This window comes from Mustela nigripes, chromosome 1 (assembly GCF_022355385.1).
Source record: "Mustela nigripes isolate SB6536 chromosome 1, MUSNIG.SB6536, whole genome shotgun sequence".
Classification (NCBI taxonomy): domain Eukaryota; kingdom Metazoa; phylum Chordata; class Mammalia; order Carnivora; family Mustelidae; genus Mustela; species Mustela nigripes.
In genome coordinates this window covers 172,012,667-172,032,044 of record NC_081557.1, presented here as the reverse complement: position 1 = coordinate 172,032,044, position 19,378 = coordinate 172,012,667, and the positions used below count along the sequence as shown (strand labels likewise).

Genomic DNA, 19,378 nt, shown 5'->3' with positions numbered 1-19,378 from the left:
TTTCAGATTAAGCTTAGACATTCCCAGAATTTGCCTTGGAATGTGTTGGCGAATCATAGATTCTCTTGATGGCAGAAGAAGGTACAGTTATCAGGTGGAAAGTGATGCTACCATGGGGACGGTCTCATTTCACGCCTGTCTATTCTGTCTTTTGCTTACTTTCTGCAAACAGTTCCACTGAGAAAGTAATACATGAGTCTCTGGCCAACAAGAACTAAAGAAGTTGGATCATACTTTCCCAGCCTTCCTGAGCAGTGTTTGATAGAGTAAGCTACTCCAGAAGGAGCATGTCTCAGTAGAAACATAATCATATTTCCAAGGAAAGGTGGTTTGTTGTTTGTTTGCTTTTCTTTTTAAGCCAACAGTATTGAATTCAGATTAATTTGTAGGATTCTTTCCGCTTCCAAAGGAAAAAAGAAGTATAATAAAATATAATTTTTGCTGTTTGGACTTAGAATCAAGTGGATTTGAAGCACCAATTCAAGACTTGAGCATTGGTTATCCTATTTAGTCTCTCGGTTATATATTTCTTTCTTTTCCCTTAAAGTATTTCCAAAATTTAATAATATCCACTTTATCATTCATCCATTCATATGTTAGGAGCCCACTTCAGGCCAGCACTGTGGTATAGAGGCTTGGGCATACAAAGTTGAGTAAGACACACTTCTCACATACTTCAGGATTATAGAACTGTAAACTTACACTTAAGAGTTATAGACGTGAAATATATAGGGTAAGGGCGCTGATATTAGGTACACAAAAGGTATATAGAAAGCTCAGTGGTGATGAAGGATGTGCAATCACCTTGACCTAGAGGCAGTCGGGACATATCTTCCCAGAAAATGATGAGGGCAGGTGGGAAGGGCATTCAACATAGTGAGAATGGCATTGCACAAATGCAAGCTGGGGCAAAGGTGTGATGTCTTTTGAAAATCACAGTACAGCTATATATGTAGGATGTAAAGACATGATTCCAGAATAGGCAGAATAGCGTCATCCAAATCATGTAAAAGCATTTGGAGATAGTCTGAGAGACAAAAATCAAATCAAATCTATTACAAATCCTAGAGAATTTCATGACTGTATGAGATTAATGACATTTCTATTCAAACACATAAATACTTTTAAATGTTGTTATAGCTCTTAGATATCTCACAGTTCTTAAATTGGTTCCAAATGCTTAAGATCAAAGGATATATCTTGAGTAAATACGTGTCAATCCTTTTTTTTTTTTAAGCTTCTTTTTTTCTTTTGATAGGAAACCTTTCTGTGTAAGCATAGCTAACTAAAGACCATTCCTTCAATATTCTCAAATTTGTTGCCTAGAAAATCTGTCCTGATGAAGAAGAACAGTAGAAAAGAGAATAGTAAAAGCAAAGACTCAGGTTTATTCTCCAGAGTGGTTGCTCTCTCTTGACATAACACAGGCGTGTGGCCACGCATGGTCTGAAGGACATATTCCCTCCTATTGCACACCCCAAAGGGAATGCTCTTGGATGTACGGGAAGACACATCAACTTTCTGGCTTTCAAGGAAACAGTGAGTCAGATACACTCTCTTCTCTCCCTAAGCATTTTCACCTTCTTGTGAAGAAAAGGTTGCTGTGAGCATTGTATTTTGAGAGTCTCTTTCATCAGATCCCATGCTTCCTCAATCCAAGCTGTACCTTAGTTGTGTCCCAAGACACATCTGATCAACAAGGAAGAAAAATATTTTTGTCTCACAAGCTAGAAGTCCAAAGAAACTTGTAAAAATAAAAGGAATTTCTCTTTCACCCTCTAAAGAAATGGAAGCTATGCTTTTCATGTTGGAGTTTCCTAATGGATCTTGAGATTTTTACTATTACTCATTTTTCCCCCAAAATTTTATCATCTTTTTTTCTAGCTTTGAACCTGTGAATGAGGGGGGGAAAAGGAAGCAAAGTGAAGGTCTTTGTGGGAAATGAAGTAAACAGAAAGAGAAAAGACTCCTAAGCCAGCTTTGGGCACAATCTGGCGGGCTTCACTCTGGTTCCCCCTGTGGAAACTGATGACGGGAACATTACAGAAAGCAGCTTCCTCTTCAACTCATTAAGCTTTGTACACAGTCATCAGGGGAGAATCAGTGTCTCCTGATGCGGCGAAAATGTTGGAGAGCAAAGGCCTGAGAGTAGGTAATAAAAATAAAGAGTAATTTGTTCTAAGATTTAGAAAATGGCACAATAATTTTATCACATTTGGCATATTTTATCATATGAGAGCTCCTATTTTCCTTATGAAATTCTGAGGCTTACAAAATAGAGCTTTTCCTACTGTTAATTTTAAAAAGTTTATGCCATAGACATCTTTATTGTTATCAACTTATCATACTTTAATGATTTAGAAGACAGTAAGAACTTATAAGATCTACATAACAGTTGTAAATTCTGATAATCTAATGTATTTTTATGGCATTGCCCCATCCAGAGCTAAGTTAGGATTGGCTGTTATGGAATTATCTTATACTGTAGGATTGGTTAGTAAAGAGATGACGGGAAACACACCTGGAATTCTACTTCAAGAAGAATTGGAACTCTGTGGGATAAGGGATTGTCTTGGCAACCTGTCTTGACTAATCTTCCTTTCAAATCATTTCCCAGTGACCTTCATGGCAAGGAAAGGACTGCAAAAAATGTAGAGTTGGGAAGAATTAATCATTCATATCATCACCAGGCTGTACCATGTTTCCATTTTAGGCAGAAGTGAACCTAATTCTAGAATTGTGAAGGAAAAGTTGACCCGAATTGGTTGTTTTGTCTTGTCTTCAATTTTAACTTGGACTGCTGATTTGAAAAAAAGAAGTTCACTCTGCACTTAAAATCAGTTTGAAGCAATTCAGCCCAAGTGTATCTGAAGCATAAATGATATCATCCCAACTAGTAAATGCATTTTTTGAAGATATATCACATTTTAATATACATTCTCTTGAGTTTTCCAATTTCTCTTCTCTTTTCTTTCTTTTTTTTTTTTAAGATTTTATTTATTTGAGAGAGAGAGAGAGAATATGTGTGTGTGTGTGTGTGTGTGTGTGTGTGCGCGCGCAAATGCCTGCAAGTGGAGGGGGAGGAGGGGAGAAAGAGGGAGAAAGAGACTCCACACTGAGCAGGAAGCCCAACATGGGACTCAGGGCTCAATCTCAGGACCCTAAGATAATGACCTGAATCAAAGGCAGACGCTTAACCGACTTGAGCCACCCAGGTGCCCCGCCCCGCTTCTAAAGATGATATTTCTTTATATTTCTTTTATCCAAGTTTTCTCAACCTTAGCACCACTGACGTTTGGGGCTGGATAATCCTCCACAGTATCCAGGGCCTCCACACACCAGGTGCCAGTAGCCAACCCCATCCAGTTACGAAAACCAAAAATGTCTCCACACATTGCCAAATGTCCTCTGAGGGGCAAAGTCATCGCCCCCGTTGTGAACCACAGGTAGATTTAAAAAAAAAGAGAGAGAGATCCATAGATTGAGCCCTGGTAACCCTTCAAGGTTTAAAGATAGCGGAGATAAAGAGAGAACCAGCAAAGGAGAATGAAAAAAGTGCCGACTGTGAAGTTGGGAAAGAACTAAGAGAAGATAGTATTCCAGAAACCAAGTGAAGAAGGAGTTACAGAAAAGGAGTTAACATCTACATCGAACAATGCTCCTTCTTAGCCCCCTGAGAGGAAGACTCAGTCTTCAGGGATTTAACAGTAAGAGTGATGAAGCACAGGACAACAGGCTTGCTGCAGATAGGAAAATGTACCAAATGTAGGCTATAATGTATATTTTAAGATTTAAAGGCAAGTGATAGTCCCAAGCCAAACAATCTGTGTTGTCACAAAAGCGTGTTAAGACAGCAATTTAGAACTTGTGACAGTGGAGATACGTTGAATACATATTATTTCTAGTAAATTGTGTGAGTGTTACTAGAAATTCCAAGCTTTGGCACTTAGTCAGTTCTAAGGTAAACCATATGTTACTACTAAGACTTCCAATACTGATTTGTGAGTTCACATGCATATGAGTCGCTTTGGGACAATTGTGTGACAGTGTGACTCTCAGGCCCTTGCATTTTAAAGTGCTTTCTTAATTTCTTTTTTCTTTTTTTTTTTTAAACAGATTTTATTTATTTATTTGACAGACAGAGATCACAAGTAGGCAGAGAGGCAGGCAGAGAGAGAGGAGGAACCAGGCTCTCTGTAGAGCAGAGAGCCCAACTCGGGGCTCAATCCCAGGACCCTGGGACCATGACCCCAGCCGAAGGCAGAGGCTTTAACGCACTGAGCCACCCAGGTGCCCCTTGAAGTACTTTCTTAACTTGGAGGGAAGAGGCTGGCTTTGGGTCTAATAAAGCAAGAATAGAAAAGAAAGTTTTTCCCTCTGTAGGGTTGTCCCCTGTTAGTTGCATCAGAAAAATGGCTTTAGACCTTATTATAATTTCAAGTTAATCCATGTGGCCAAATGAATCATAGTCCCCCAAAGACATCCATGTTTTATTTATGAATTTGTATGTGTATTTCTCTTCTACAGCAACAGAGAGAGACTGCAAATGCGATTAGGTTAAGGACTTGGAGATGAGATTGTTCGGGAATATCCGGTGGGCCCAATCTAATCATAAGAGTCCTTAAAATTGGAGAATAGTTCTTTCCAGGGCGTGGGCCTGGATTATCTCTCGCACCCAATGTAATCTCAAGAGTCCTTAGGAGGGAGGTAAGAGCAGAGTCGGAGGAGGTGATAGTATGACAAAAACAGAGTAAGAGAAGACAGTGTGACCGTAGAAACAGAGGTAGGAGCCATGCATTTTGAATGTGAAGAAAGCCAAGGATGACAGGCAGCCTCCAAATGCCACAAAAGACCAAGAAAGAGATTGCCCCCCAGAACCTCTAGAAGGAACACAACCGGGGTACACCTTGAGTTTAGCCCCACAAGACTCGTTTCAGACTTCTGACTCTGCAACAATACGATAATCCAATCCTCTCGTTTGAAGCCATGACGTTTGTGGGGCTTTTTTACAGCAGGGATGAGAAAGCAGCACAGTCCAATTCGTGAGGCCAATTGTCGTCATTACGGGAGTTCTCAAAGCTAGTGTCTTTGGGCCTTATCTTCTTCTGTCCCTGAATGAGCATTCATATCTGGAAGGAGCCATGTGAATACCCTAATCAAAATCTTGCCGCATTATTATTTTCAAAAGGCAAAGAGAGTTCTTTCTTGGGTAATTGGGTGATATCTCATGGGTGAAAAAAAAAAAAAGTCTGTCATTTCCACTCCCTGGCTAATAATATATTCCTTCTTGTCATTGCCAGTTTTTACTCAGGCTTCATATCTTATGTAAATTTTCTTTTGGTGACAAAAAACGTATCTGTGAGCTATACCACGAAATCATCCTTATCACTTCTGAGCTATTTTTTCCCTAATCCAGAAATAGCATTTGGGACATGTTTTCTCATTGCTTTTCCCACCACCCCTCTTTCAACATTTCTATCCACGGGGAAAGTCAATGCAACAGTCTATTTAATCAACCAGTAGTTACCATGAAAACATGTAGTTGTGGGGTTTTTTTGTCCTTGATAGTATTTTCTAGCTTCTTTACAGTTGTCTGAAGCAACGAGTATAAACTAAAACTCTCTAAATATAAGGTGATAGTAGACTGTGGCAGAAATGGGTCACTTTTCACTTCAAACGGTTAGCCCTTGAGTATAAAGAGCTCATAAATTTGAATATGTTTGTGCTTGTTATGAGCTGGTGTCTGTGCAGCTGTCATTTTGATTTTAAGTCTGGGAAAATTGTGTGTCTGAATTGGACTTAATCTTGTAAACCTGAAATCCGGTTTCCGTTCCATTGTGAATAATCATAAATGCTTTTTACAGTGTATTTTCACTTCTGGTTTTAGTCTCCACCTCTCAGAGTAATCTATTTTCTACAGAACATTTCAGGGCTTCTTTAGGATGAAGACAAGCAGGAAACAAAATTCTGTATTTGACTCTAGTTTTTATTTTTATATATATTTTAATATCATATAAGATTTTTAAAATTTTCTATTTCTATGGTGCGCAGGCCATTAGAATAGATAGCAGGATTCAAAACCAAACAAACCAAACAAAAATTTGCGGTCTTGACCCAAGCCCATAATTAATCATGCTTTGTGTAACTTCTGGTCTGAAAAAAGTTTATTTTCAGAGAAAAAAAAAATCCCTAATCCCTTATTTCTACTTTGTGGTAGATTTTAAGACTGTAAAAGGTAAAATTTAATCTGTTAACAGGGAGTCACTCACCGCTCTTATATCATAGAAGACGGTTCAGAATTTTAGTCTGCTTTCTGTGTTCATTATCACATTCGTTTTACTCATTATCATGGTCTTAATGGGTGAGCACTTCTTCATTGGAAATTCGAATGAAAGCTTTCTCTTTCTTAGAACAAAGGGCATTTCTTTAAGGGAATGAGCACATGAAAGTGAAGTGCTGATGGAACCACTTTCTGAATTCTCTTTCTGCATGCTGTCTCCTATTTACGGTTATTTACTGTTGTTTTACACGACCTCTAGAACGTCGTGTTTTACCATGGCAAGCACCAGGAGTGGATAACAAGACAGTTACTTCGTAACTTGGCAATTCTATTTCAGAGTGACCCTCAGTACCGGGTAATCAAGTTGAGCCACGCTCTCAGACATACCAGAAACTCCAAATAAGTTTGTCGGTGCCGCCGCTCGTCATTAGTTTGAAGTGGGAGATTTGTCTACCAGGACCCCTGACAAAGTTTTTATTCACAGGTGGTTGCAAGTTTTACTTTTTCCAAGGAGATGAGAAACTCTAACCTTTGCCAAAGCAAGAAGTTTAATTATTCCTTTGTTTTTGTGTTCTCGAAAATCTGTAATTCTAAGTCTGAATTCGAATCTTTCTGATCAGTTTTATAAAACCATGTCGTCTGACACAAAGAAAAAATATTCTGGCATATCTGTAAGATGCAGTATTTTAGGATTAAAAGGGACATTTGCTCTGGAGGACTATTAGGGGATACTGAACCAAGTATCAGCTTTCTGGAAACAATGCCACGGTTGGCCTCGAAATTTGCTCTTCTTTTCTCAGGACAGGAGAATAGTCATTTTCAAGTGAATAAAACTTCAAGTTGGTCCCATCTGATAATTCCTGGGAAGAGCAATTCATTAAAGAAGTTCCTTCCATCTGTACCACGGCACTCAGGAACCCCAGCTGCTACCGAGGCTGCCCGTGTGGGCTATGGGGAACTTGTCTGTTGATTTAGAGATCTAGAGTCAAACTTCAGCCACATCTACCCATTAGAAGAGAAGTACTCAATGCCAAGTTTCCCCGTGAACGGATCTCTTTATTCCCGTCCTGCCGCCCCTCCCCATCCCAGCTCAAAGACTTGAAGCGCTCTCCATGGCCTGAACCAGGGCATCGCCATCTATCTTTACTTCCCTCTTCCTCTCTCCCCCAAGGCATATTATGGTATACCCATGAGTGAGGCTATTCTTATTTATTTAAAAGGAAGGAAAATTAAGCCACAGATTCCAGTACTATACTTCAACTACTAGTCATAACCCATTCCTGACCACACACCTTGCACAACCTTGAGGAGATGCCAGAACTTTAATCTGACTTTCTCTCATGTCTTCCCACCCACTGAGGAAACATCGGGTCTGACACATGCCCAGCGTAGCTTATGCCTAGAGGCGCTGCTTTCTCCCCACCCCAAATTCCCACTTACATCTGTCCATCCATCCAAAGCCTCAAAGGGTCTGCCTCAAAGCCCACCCTCCACAGAGCATTTTCTAATCACAGCAATATCTCCTTCCTCAGAATTTTTAACAGACATTATTATCTACACTATTTATGGGGCTTTGTGTGTATGTGATTTTAACATTTTGAAAGTAGAAAGATCCTATTTCCCCCTATAAAAAGAAAAGAGAATTCATCAAGAGTTTTAAAAAGGGGACAAGGGGTAAAAATGGTATGTTGCCATATATGTACAAGCAATCTTGTGTAACGGGTCTGTTTTAGGAGTAGTGTACTTTCCTAGAAAGAGATACACAGCCACGCCCTTTAATCCACAGTACTAAATACAAGTCTACCTTGAGCGTGGCCTACTTCAACAATAGAAAGACTGAATTACAAAAAATGGTTTTCTCGCCCTTATTTTTGTTTGTTTTTTAAATAAATAAGGACAACCTGTGATCTTTCAATTTGCATCTGAGAGGAAAGTAAAATAAGAAAGAGGTATTTGCAACTCAAAAAGACTCAGAAACTATTTGGCTTCTTGGGTCACACATAACTGGTTAGAATAACACTCTTTTCTTTAGTCACAGCTTTGTCTTGCAATTATGAAGTCACTATTCATTTGTACCTATTATGGATCTATTTCCACTATTATTCTCTACATCATTCTTTGTCAGAATTTCTGGGCAGAGTTAATTTCTAGTTATAATTTACTTGTGAATAGCAACTCCTGGAAAATTTCCATTATTTGTAATGTAGAGAAATGCCTGTATGAAGTGCTGGGGGTAATTCTCAAGAATAGGACAGAATCCAGTCCCAGAGCACAATTTCACCCTCTCAAGAAAACCTCTTTTTTATATTCTTACCAAATTATGACCACCATTGATGATGGTCCACTGAATGTCTTGTTGGCAAAAAGCCAAGTGTTATTTCCTCCATCTCTGGGTCTGTAATTTGTTTGTGGCCTTAAAATTACTTTCAGAATCCTGAATTGCTTCCTCATTCGAATCAGGAGCTGAACTAAAGGAGAAGTCTTAAAAGAGATATGGCCTCTCCAATTAGCTTTTTTTTCCCCCCCAGTTAGACTCTTTGGAAAATTTTCTCAACTAGAAAACGTTCTGTGCTTGGTAGCTATCAGGCAAAGCAGGTGAGGTGTTCAGGGGTCCTTTTCTTTTCTTCCTCGAAGTTTTGTTTGCATTTTCACAACCCTTGTACTTTACACATGCATGGTAACCACAAAAGCAAGGTCACTAAGGCACAAAGGCGTTCAGGCCATCTCCCCCCATAGTGTTCATTAGCAAATACCCTGTGTTGAAAGACTACCCACTTGAAAGTGTCACCATTCTCAAATGAACTTGTCTGACTCTTCAGAAGTGCACAAGTCAGCCAACAGAAATCTGGAAGTGAGTATTAAAGGGACTCAAGCTAGGTCCTGATTTCTGTAGAAGCTCAGGGGTTGGGCCGAGGGGGGCAGTTTGAATGTATACACAGTCTATGACAAGTGTTATTGGTTAGAACAATAAGTACAAATCATTAGCAGTTACTCTGGTGAGAATAGGAAAAACAACACCTAGGAATGTTTTGGATGAGGGTAACATGATAAAGAAGTCCAGCTTTCTGAGGATAAATGATAAAGCGATTATTTGTTTTTATTAGTTACGGGCTAATGTCCATTCACATCAATGACAGAAATGGAAGGGGGAAAAAGAGTGAATACCAGGGCAACAAGCTCAAAACACATCAGTATTTCATTTGGGTTTTCTTTATTTAGTTGGTTACTTTGTAATTATAGCTACAGAAGCACTGTCCTGAAAGGTATTGGGCCCCTATGGTGAAGGGTTAGGCTATATGATATACATTTAAGATTCTTTAATGGTAGGAGTCCCTACCCTCTGGAAATTGTTAATGATCCAGTAACAAAACAATGTAGTGTTACCATTATACCCAGCTATGGAGGCCTGCCAGAATATGAAGTATTATTAGATTACTATGGAAGCATTAGGGAAGTCATCTATCCCTATTAAATAGTAAGTGGGCTAGTAGGAAGTCATTATTCACTTGACAATGATTGAATCTTTACCAAAGAGATGGCAGAACCGAACGGCAGCTTGAATCCATTTAAATTGCCCAGTATGTTAATGAAAATCTTAATTTATTCTAAGTTAAATGGAAAAAACTCATAATGCATTCAACTATAAGTGATACATTTTGGATTTCTCAGTTGGAAGAGGTAAGAGTTCATGCCTCCTTTAGATGACTCCCTCTTACAGAAGAAGTAAAAGGTTAATTCTGAATTAACTGAAAGCATTACAGACTTGAATTTCACCACAATAGATTTAGAAAGTATACAATAAGCAATTTATTTGTATTATAGCAGGTGACTCAGATATACCCTAGACAATTAAGTTATGTTTACCTACCTGCTTGAGCAAAATTTTGGTAGTTTGGGCCCATATACAGTGTGTAGCTATGTGACCATAGGAAAGTAATGTCATCCAGCACCACACCCTATCCCCCATTCCCTCTTCTGTTGAACGAGAAATTTGGGCTCAATCTCTCTAAGGTCTCTGGCAATTCTCAGATTCTCTGTGTCTATATCAATTGACTTGGTTGCCCTAGCTATGGAATTGAAGGTTGGTAAAGATAATCTTTAGAAAACACATGGAAAATAGAAGGGTCTGTGCCAGGAAGTTAGTAGTGCATTAGGACTAATTCTCATTCTTAGCTGAAGAAATGCAGAGGAAAACATCCTGAGGGGAGATTTTTGTATTTTTCTTGGTTCTTCGAGGCACATTATTTTTCCCTCAATGGCTAGAATGATAGGATCACATACAGACAGCCATTTAATTTGATCCGTAATTGCAAGAAACACAATCTAACCATAACCAAAATCCAAATTAGATAGAATGAGCAAGAATGATAAGCAATTTAAGGAAAAGCTTTTATATATAAATATATATATATAAATGATTTAAACACCTGAATGAACTTCGCATATATAGATTATTTGTATTCTCCAGGAGGTAAACAGGGTCTGGATCAAAGTGTTCCAAACCTTCACAATATGATAGTTGAAACATGAAGGCATGGAGATTACTCTTGGTGTATTCACAGTTTAGCAACGTGCCACACAGTTACACAATGACCATGCAATTCAGTAGGAGGGCTTGTGGAATTCTTCTGTGGCTATAAGATAACACATCAGGTGCACCCTTTTTTCTTGGGAAAGTTTACTACAGGAGAAGAGGCTTAACCTCTAAGCCGGTTTGCTTATCTGTAAAATGAAGACAATGCTTTACCTACATTACAGGTGATTAGGAAAATCAAGGAGAAAGCTCGTTAGCACTGAGTGGCCCCCTCAGGACTCCCTCCCTGAATCATACCACGAATACTGTCACTCATCGTTACTTTTATAACTTAGAAAAGAACAACAAAATTGTTTTAAAATTTTTAGGAAAGAATATAGACTATTTCATATTACTACGGCTTACATTAACTTGATAGAATTTGGTTTTTCGCGAGTCCTTGCTTAGATGGGTGTGAATGCAGGCGGTGATTAGGACTCAATTTAGTGACACGCACTTGCAAAATTCATACATAACATATATGAGTAAACCTACAAACACTCACTCACATTTGTATTCATATTTATCGGATACACATACTTACAGGCAAAAGTACTTTCTTCTTGAAATGTTTAATAACGTTCCTATAAAACTGTCTCACATTTCCACCTCTCTTTGAAGTATAGAAATTGCCTGTTTCTTTATGGAGGAAGAAAATGGATCATGTTTTTTCCGAATATTTCATTCTTTAGTAATTCATATGTTACTGGGAAAGTAAACCGTTCATTCACGCAGTTAATGTTTCCTGAGCACATAAGACATCAGTGCATAATTATTTTTCCCTGTCAGAAAATTTGATATGACAAGACCATGATCATCTAACAAACATTTAGCAAATAGTGACAATGTGCCCAGGTCCTATGTTTCCAAAAGAATCTGCGAACCTCAGTTGGAAAGTGTTTCATTCCATCTTTATGGGTTGATTTCTGGAAATACCACTTTACTGGGTGGTGTTCACCAAGTAGGTCACATGCCTACTAAGTGTGTTGCTTGTGAAAATAATTAGATCCCTCCTTAGTCAGCAGCACACACAAGCAGTGTCAGAGAGAAAAATAGGAGGCATTTGCAAAAAACTAATTCATTTTGCTTTTTGTATTAGACTTATCACTTACTTTTCAATGATTGCCCTTTTAATCTCATCGAGTGGGGAATGTCCATCTTAAGAGAAATACTGCTTTTTTAGGAAGTTCATTCAGGTGTTTAAATCATTTACAAGGCCTCTGTTACTTTCTTTTTCTTTCTTTCTTTTTTTTTTTTTAAGATTTTATTTATTTATTTGACAGACAGAGATCACAAGTAGGCAGAGAGGCAGGGGGGGGGGGGGGGGGGGGGGGGGGCGGAAGCAGGCTCCCTGCAGAGCAGAGAGCCCGATCTGGGCTCGATCCCAGGACCCTGGCAATCATGACCTGAGTGGAAAGCAGAGGCTTTAACCCACTGAGCCACCCAGGCACCCCCCTCTGTTACTTTCTGTTGAATCATAGTTGTATAGAATCGTGTTGGTTTTGTTTTTGTTCTTATTGGTATTATCAATAACACTGTTTACTTCTTGATACAGTAGTAAACCAGCAGGACCTAGAGATTCTAATTCATATTGCTTGGACATTTCTGACTAGAGTTCCACCTAAGCCTGACAAAAAGAGAAAAAGCCTGTATTCCTTCGTCCTTTTGTTAATCTGGTTTTATCTCTTTACCCTGAATATTGTCTTGGTTTTATTTCTTTCCTAGCATATTTTTAATCAAATCCAAGACATGTAATTTCACCCATAAATAGTAACTAAGTATGTTTAAAATTATGACTAAAAACTTTCTCATTTTATTAAAAATGTCTTTTTCCATTTGGTTTGCTCAAATACAGAGCCTCCAAAGTCTACCTATTACCTTTGATTATAGTTTCTCAAGCCACTCCTTAATCTAGAAGAGACTCGTATTTAGATTCCATACTCCTGACTTATTGAAGACGAAAGTTCAGTTGTCCTACAGAAGCTCCCACAGTTTATATTTCCAAAGGATAGGTAGTAAAATCCGATTTTGATTAGGTTCAGGTTCAAGCTCTAGGGCAGGTGTACTTCAGGTACAACCTACATTCTTCTTTTGTATTGTATGATGTTGACCAGTTATCCCAATTATTAATGATCATATTCAAACTTAATACTTGCTCCTTTGGTGGAGAAGATCTCAGGAATCCATACTAGGGGTGCCCTAAATCTAAGTAGCTTGATTTTAGTGTTTGAATCCCTCAGTGAAAGTTTTTCTTTTTGTACCTTAATGCTATGTTGTTGAAATTTTTAAAGTCATGGAGCTCCAAAAGGACACAGATCTATTCTGACATGTGCTGACTAATCTAGATTGACATAATTTGTCAAGGGAGGTTTCCATAGAATGCCATGTCATCGAAAGGATGTTTAAACATTCTTTCTTCAGTGAAGGGGCACATTCCCAAGAACACACTCTCAGCACTTATGAAGAAAAACTGGTATAAAAAATTGCAAATAATTAGGAAATATAAATTTCTCATGAATAAAAATTAACTGCCTAGAGATTTTTATTTTCTAAGATACTGGTTTTTTGTCTGTTGCAGGAAGAAATCTTTCCTGTTTTCTGCTCTGTATGCTGCCTTCATCTTTGGTGGTCGGCACCTGATGAACAAACGGGCGAAGTTTGAACTGAGGAAGCCATTAGTGCTCTGGTCTCTGACCCTTGCCGTCTTCAGGTTGGTTTTTCTTCATTTTCCCCAATGCAATCCATGCATTTCATCAGACTTGGCTGAAAGAAGCAATGCTTGAGCATTTTATAGTCCATATTTTTGATCGTTCAGTCCATTGAAGAGAAAATAAAGGCATGTCCAGAGAGTAGGACTTCATTGCAACCAACCATATTGTGCATATTGGCAACCATTGCCATATTGTGCTCAGTCTCTTCTTTTCAGGCTCTCTCCTTTCTTATCCAAACTGCTCATTCAGTGATCCAGTTAATCTCATAGGCCTAGAAGCGATGTGTCAATTCCATTATTGATGTTGCTTAAATATAGCTGAAGGGCTACGTGCACAGCCACACCTGTAAACTATGGCACAGTACGGTTTAAATGTGCTGGGTATGCTGTACTGATATTTAATGAAAAAATGGCACTCAAACACATGACTGGATACTGGACCCCTATCTATGTCCAGGATTATTAGACCAGACAATGCTGTTAGCTATGTGTCCCCAAAAGCACCATTCACCACTATCCCTTGGATCTGACTTGCTGGCATATGTTTATGCAAACAGTTCTTACTTTGTCCTGACTAGAACACATCATAGAGGCTGTTAGGACCTGGCCCATACCTCCAGGGGCATTTGGAGCCAACATTCAGACACATTCCTAGAAGTTAAGGGAGCATTTCTAGCTTTGTAGTATTTGGTGATCTAGGCCATCCCAAGATTAATTAGCACACAGCTGGTATCAATCTAAGTGCCAGAAAATACCTACAGCACTAACAAAGGCACCTGCTCTATTTGTGTTCTGCTTGTCAAGACCCACAAGTTTATAACTGGGCTTGAGGAAGGTGAGTGAAGAAGTAGATGTATATATCCTACAAGTAAATAACTATTTTAATATTTATGAATATTCATTCTTATTTTTTCCCACTACATATTAACTGTTCCACCACTAAGTGGAAATAGATGGTATCATTAAAAGCCTCATTAGTCACTCAAGGCATATTAAAAATGATCAGGCACTGGGCGCCTGGGTGGCTCAGTGGGTTAAGCCTCTGCCTTCGGCTCAGGTCATGATCTCAGAGTTCTGGGATCAAGTCCTGTCATTGGGCTCTCTGCTCGGCAGGGAGCCTGCTTCCTCCTCTCTCTCTCTTTCTCCTCTCTCTTTCTCTCTCTCTGTGCCTACTTGTCATCTCTCTCTGTTAAATAAATAAAATCTTTTTAAAAAATGGTGAGGCAGGAAGAGGATTTTCATAAACTCTGACAATCTGTGCATTTCCATTATGTCAGATCTGTACATTTCCGTTAAGCAGGATTCCCCAAATCCAAACACTCATTTGCTTGCTACTACTGGCTGTCCTCTAATTCAGTGCATTTTGTAAGTTCTACATATGAAGTACTCAGTGATTTGGATCTGTCACCAAAAAATTCTTCCATCTTAATCTGAATCAGGACATGATTCTCTGTAACACAAAAAGCATTTTCATTTTTGTTCACATGTAAGTTTCACAGAGCCTGCCACTACTAAAGTGTTTTGCTATTTGAGGAAAAATTTATCTTTTTTTTTTTTTTTTTTTTGAAGATTTTATTTATTTATTTTAGAGAGCGTGAGCTCAGGGCTGAGGGGAGAAGCAGAGGGAGAAGAATAAGCAGACTCCCTACTGAGGGTAGAGCCTGGCATGAGATCATGAGGCGGAAGCTAAACAACTGAGCTACCCAGGTGTCTCAAGGAAAAAGTTAATCTCTATCCTAATGATGCCTTTCAGCAATTCTATCTGGAAAAAGAAGGAAAGAGAAAGAGGACAAAATTTTGAGTTAGAAGAATTAAAAATGTGGGGAAGGGAGGAACAGCAAGATATTTTTTTAATTCATTGAAAATGTGATTTTGTGCGTGAGTATATTTTACCACTTAGAAATAATATCTTTTCTCCAACTTCTCAAGCTTGCCCATTAGCTTTCTGTGGGAGCCAGAGACTCAACTCTGACTAATTTGCAAATGCCACACACTGTATTTACTCATGAACTAAGACAACTGAGATGGGAATTAATTTGGATATGCCAAGTACTTAAGCAAAAATTTAAAAAACCCTGTCTTCAGACCAATCATTTTGTCTAGTTTGGCAAGAATTACCTATAGAATATTTTTCTTCTCTCTCTTTACTTTTGGATATTGATGGAATATATGATAGTAGCCTTCATGCAAGCCATATACCAGTGAACTTATTGAAAGCTGTCATAAGTTTGGATGGAGTCAGTAGAATATGATCATGACTGAGTTTCCACTGGGACTACAATGTGTTCATTTTATTTAAGAATGATTTCTCCACGGTTTTCTTGGGAGTTTCTCCTCATCACCCATCACCTGGCACCCTGCCCCACCCTTTCCAGATTCAAACCCCCAGCATCTGGTGTCAGTGAGTCCTTAGGAACATGAGCGGGTTAAGGACACAGAGCCCTACCTAATCCCCCCACACTCAGGACAAGCATTTCTTTATTTGTTGAGCTTGTCCTGTGTGGCATTTGGCCCTAGATATTTGAACCTTTCCTTAGGATCAATGTTGAGAAAAATCCTGGTACTTGGAATTAGTAAACCCTTTAGATGAGATTGTTTCTCCCGGCAAAAATCATCAGATGCTTCAAGGTGCCTCTGCTCCATTCTTCTCAGACACCGCTGAGTCATTAAATGCTGTTGCTATGGTATCTCGTCTGGGTTACTATAGTTGATTTGTAAAGCATTTTCTAGACATTTATTTAATGACTCCAGATCCTACTAGATGGGGTAGAGATGTGTGCGTTTCTGACTCAAGCAGCCTTTATCCCAGTATCTGTCTGGCAGCGTTTTCTTCCCTCTGGTAGCATCAGGAGTTTCAAGGAGCCTTCCTGGTCTCTGACCCAGAACAGGTCAAAGCAGGGAGCCTCGTCAGTGTACATCAGAGTCAGATGTGTTGCATATTTTTAGATGCCAATGTCACACTTGCTCGAGATTTGCTTACTCATGTTTCCTGGTGATTCACTCTGGCTTCAACTGTGTTAGGCTTTATTTGCACAAAGCCAAAGTTTCCATGCTTTGCAGTCTGACTTCTCATCTTGTTATTAACTGGCCATTTTTCCCACTGAGGCTCATTTTTATTTCCTGGCTGTATTCTTTTTTTTTTTTTTTTTAAAGATTTTATTTATTTATTTGACAGAGAGAGATCACAGTAGGCAGAGAGGCAGGCAGAGAGAGGAGGAAGCAGGCTCCCTGCTGAGCAGAGAGCCCGATGTGGGACTCAATCCCAGGACCCTGAGATCATGACCTGAGCCGAAGGCAGCGGCTTAACCCACTGAGCCACCCAGGCACCCTCCTGGCTGTATTCTTACTTTGCCACTAAGTTTCAGTATTGGCTTAAGTGTTGGCTTAAGTATATTCAAGCATAATTTTAAAAATAATGATTCTTTTTCTTTCTTTCGTGAGATTTCCAAGAACAAAGTGCTGTCTTTAAAGATAGCACCAGAAACATTTAGAAAAGTACGTTGAACAGTGTAGAGCAGCAGATGAATGATATTTAATCAAATCTACTTGTGATTTTTTTTACACACAGATCAACGTTTAATATCTGGAGAATTATTAGCAACCTTCTTAGTATCGTTAAGGCAATAAATATACAATAAAACCAACAGAAACTATTTGGATGAGAAAATAGGACAGCTAAAAAACTTGTTGAAGGGGAAATACATCACTGACCTGTATAATGACAGGACATTGAAAATGACAAATTTCAGAATAACTTAATCAATTTAATCAATTCATACTCAAGCACTCTGGTCTCGCATTTTGTTCTGTGGTGGCCAAAAGTGGTCCCTCCTGATCCACAAAGAACAGCATTACAGAGAATGATTGCAGTGATAGTAATGATATGAAAGAAGTGGTCCATAAACTATAAATGTAACAGGAGAAAAACTCCTATTGTATTGTAACAGGTTAGAAATTTCACATTTTTAAATGGCACCAAGGAAGGCAAAAGTAACAAAGGAAAAAATAGCTCTAGAAAACACATGCTGAGTAGCAAAAAAAGCAATCTGCTGAATAATTATGGGAATGTGATGCCATGTATGAAACTTTCATAACCCATAAATTAACACTACATTTTATTTATTAACATATATGCAGTAATAGCAGAAAAAAAATTCTGCTAATGATTATCTCCGCTTCTGTGGAGGCAGAGAGAATGATGGGATCAGAGAGGGTCCGAAGGAGTGGTCAACTCTTTTTTTGTCAGGTTTTTATGTTATCATGAATAGATCGTGAGAAAAAGATAATTGCGTTTGACACAAAGTATGGATGGTAGGTTTTTTTGTGGGTTTTTTTGTTGTTTTTAAGTTGGAAGCAAATAATGAAAAAAATCTACTTTTCAAAAGATAAGCTGGCAACTGTACTTAATAAGATTCTGGTGAAATGCTGGTGTACATTAAGTAAAACGAACTTATATCCAAACACAAATTTTGCCCTGTTGATGCACACCTTTCCCCTCCCTCCCTAATGGCAAGTTTATAGTTAGAATTAAGAATATTTTTTGTTTGCTCTTTTCTGATGATAATCTTGAGTTAAGAATGTATGTATAAGGGTACCTGGGTGGCTCAGTGGATTAAAGCCTCTGCCTTCATCTCAGGTCATGATCCCAGGGTCCTGGGATGGAGCCCCGAATCAGGCTCTCTGCTCAGCAGGGAGCCTGCTTCCTCCTCTCTCTCTGCCTCCCTCTCTGCCTACTTGAGATCTCTGTCTGTCAAATAAATAAATAAAATCTTTAAAAAAAATAAAAAAGAATGTATGTATGGTTGCAAGTATAATTTTAGGACCTTCCTTTTCCGTCCATTTGTTGTTTGACTCTTTAAAGATTATCTGGGATTTCTATATTGTATGAAGATATATGGTCTGATAAACAACTTATAGACAGATCGAAGCCAAATAGTGCTCATTTAAACATTTGTTCATCGTACCATTTTGTCAAAATGTTTTGCATTTTGTTTTTATGTATAGTCTGTTTGAAAATGTAAAATATGACCATATATATATATGTCTCATATAGATAGATCAATACTTTGGGCCTTTTCTTCCTTTCTGGGTTTTGTGCCATTTTATCAAAGAACCATAGAAATCATCGCATGCTTTGCTTCTGATGCCATATTTATAAATTACAGCTTCTGTCTCATTTTTTTAAACTGTAACTAATAGATATGTAGAAAAATCTTCCTTCTTGAAGGCAGGGTATAGAAAAGTTTTTGCAGAATCAAATAGATTTTTCTCAAAAATAAACTGTTCGTTGAGACATAAGACCACAGAGACTAGAAATAACACAATAACCAGATGACGTGGTTGTTTCAAAGGTCAGGTCAAAGAACGCCAACAAAACACATCCTGTTTCCGTTTGCATCAAGAGAAATGTGAAGCATCTACTCGGAATAAAAAGCCCGATAAATTATTAAGGCAGGAAGCCTAATGGGCAGTAAAGGCAAAAAAAGTCCCCTGCCCTAGGAAAAATCACCCCTACATTTTACAGGGTACTTCCAGAGTTGACTTCCTTCCCTGAAGAAGGGTACCATGTGAACATGTTCTTAAATGAAGATGACAATGTTGAGTCTGAACGAAAACAGCTTTCTTTAGCATTTTGAGTTGGATTTGAGTGCCTTCCTACCTGAGAGCTGCAGGAATGCTCTCCACAGTCAGACTCAGTTTGAATATCAATTTTGCTCTTCTGTTAAACTACTTTTGGCAGCAAAGGAACTACCAAACGAATCACCTCTACAGGATAAGGAGAACACTTCCCTGCCTGTTCGTCCCCAGCACGTGT

General features: G+C 38.6%; 1 protein-coding gene across 1 annotated transcript in view; it reads left to right on the top strand.

Moving 5' to 3' along the window:
* ELOVL6 (ELOVL fatty acid elongase 6) overlaps positions 1-19,378 on the top strand; it is a 122,391-nt gene that overhangs the window by 68,005 nt on the left and 35,008 nt on the right. The window contains exon 3 of the mRNA XM_059377300.1: positions 13,432-13,563. Within this exon, the coding sequence (XP_059233283.1) occupies positions 13,432-13,563 (132 nt within the window). The remainder of the gene's footprint in view (positions 1-13,431; positions 13,564-19,378) is intronic.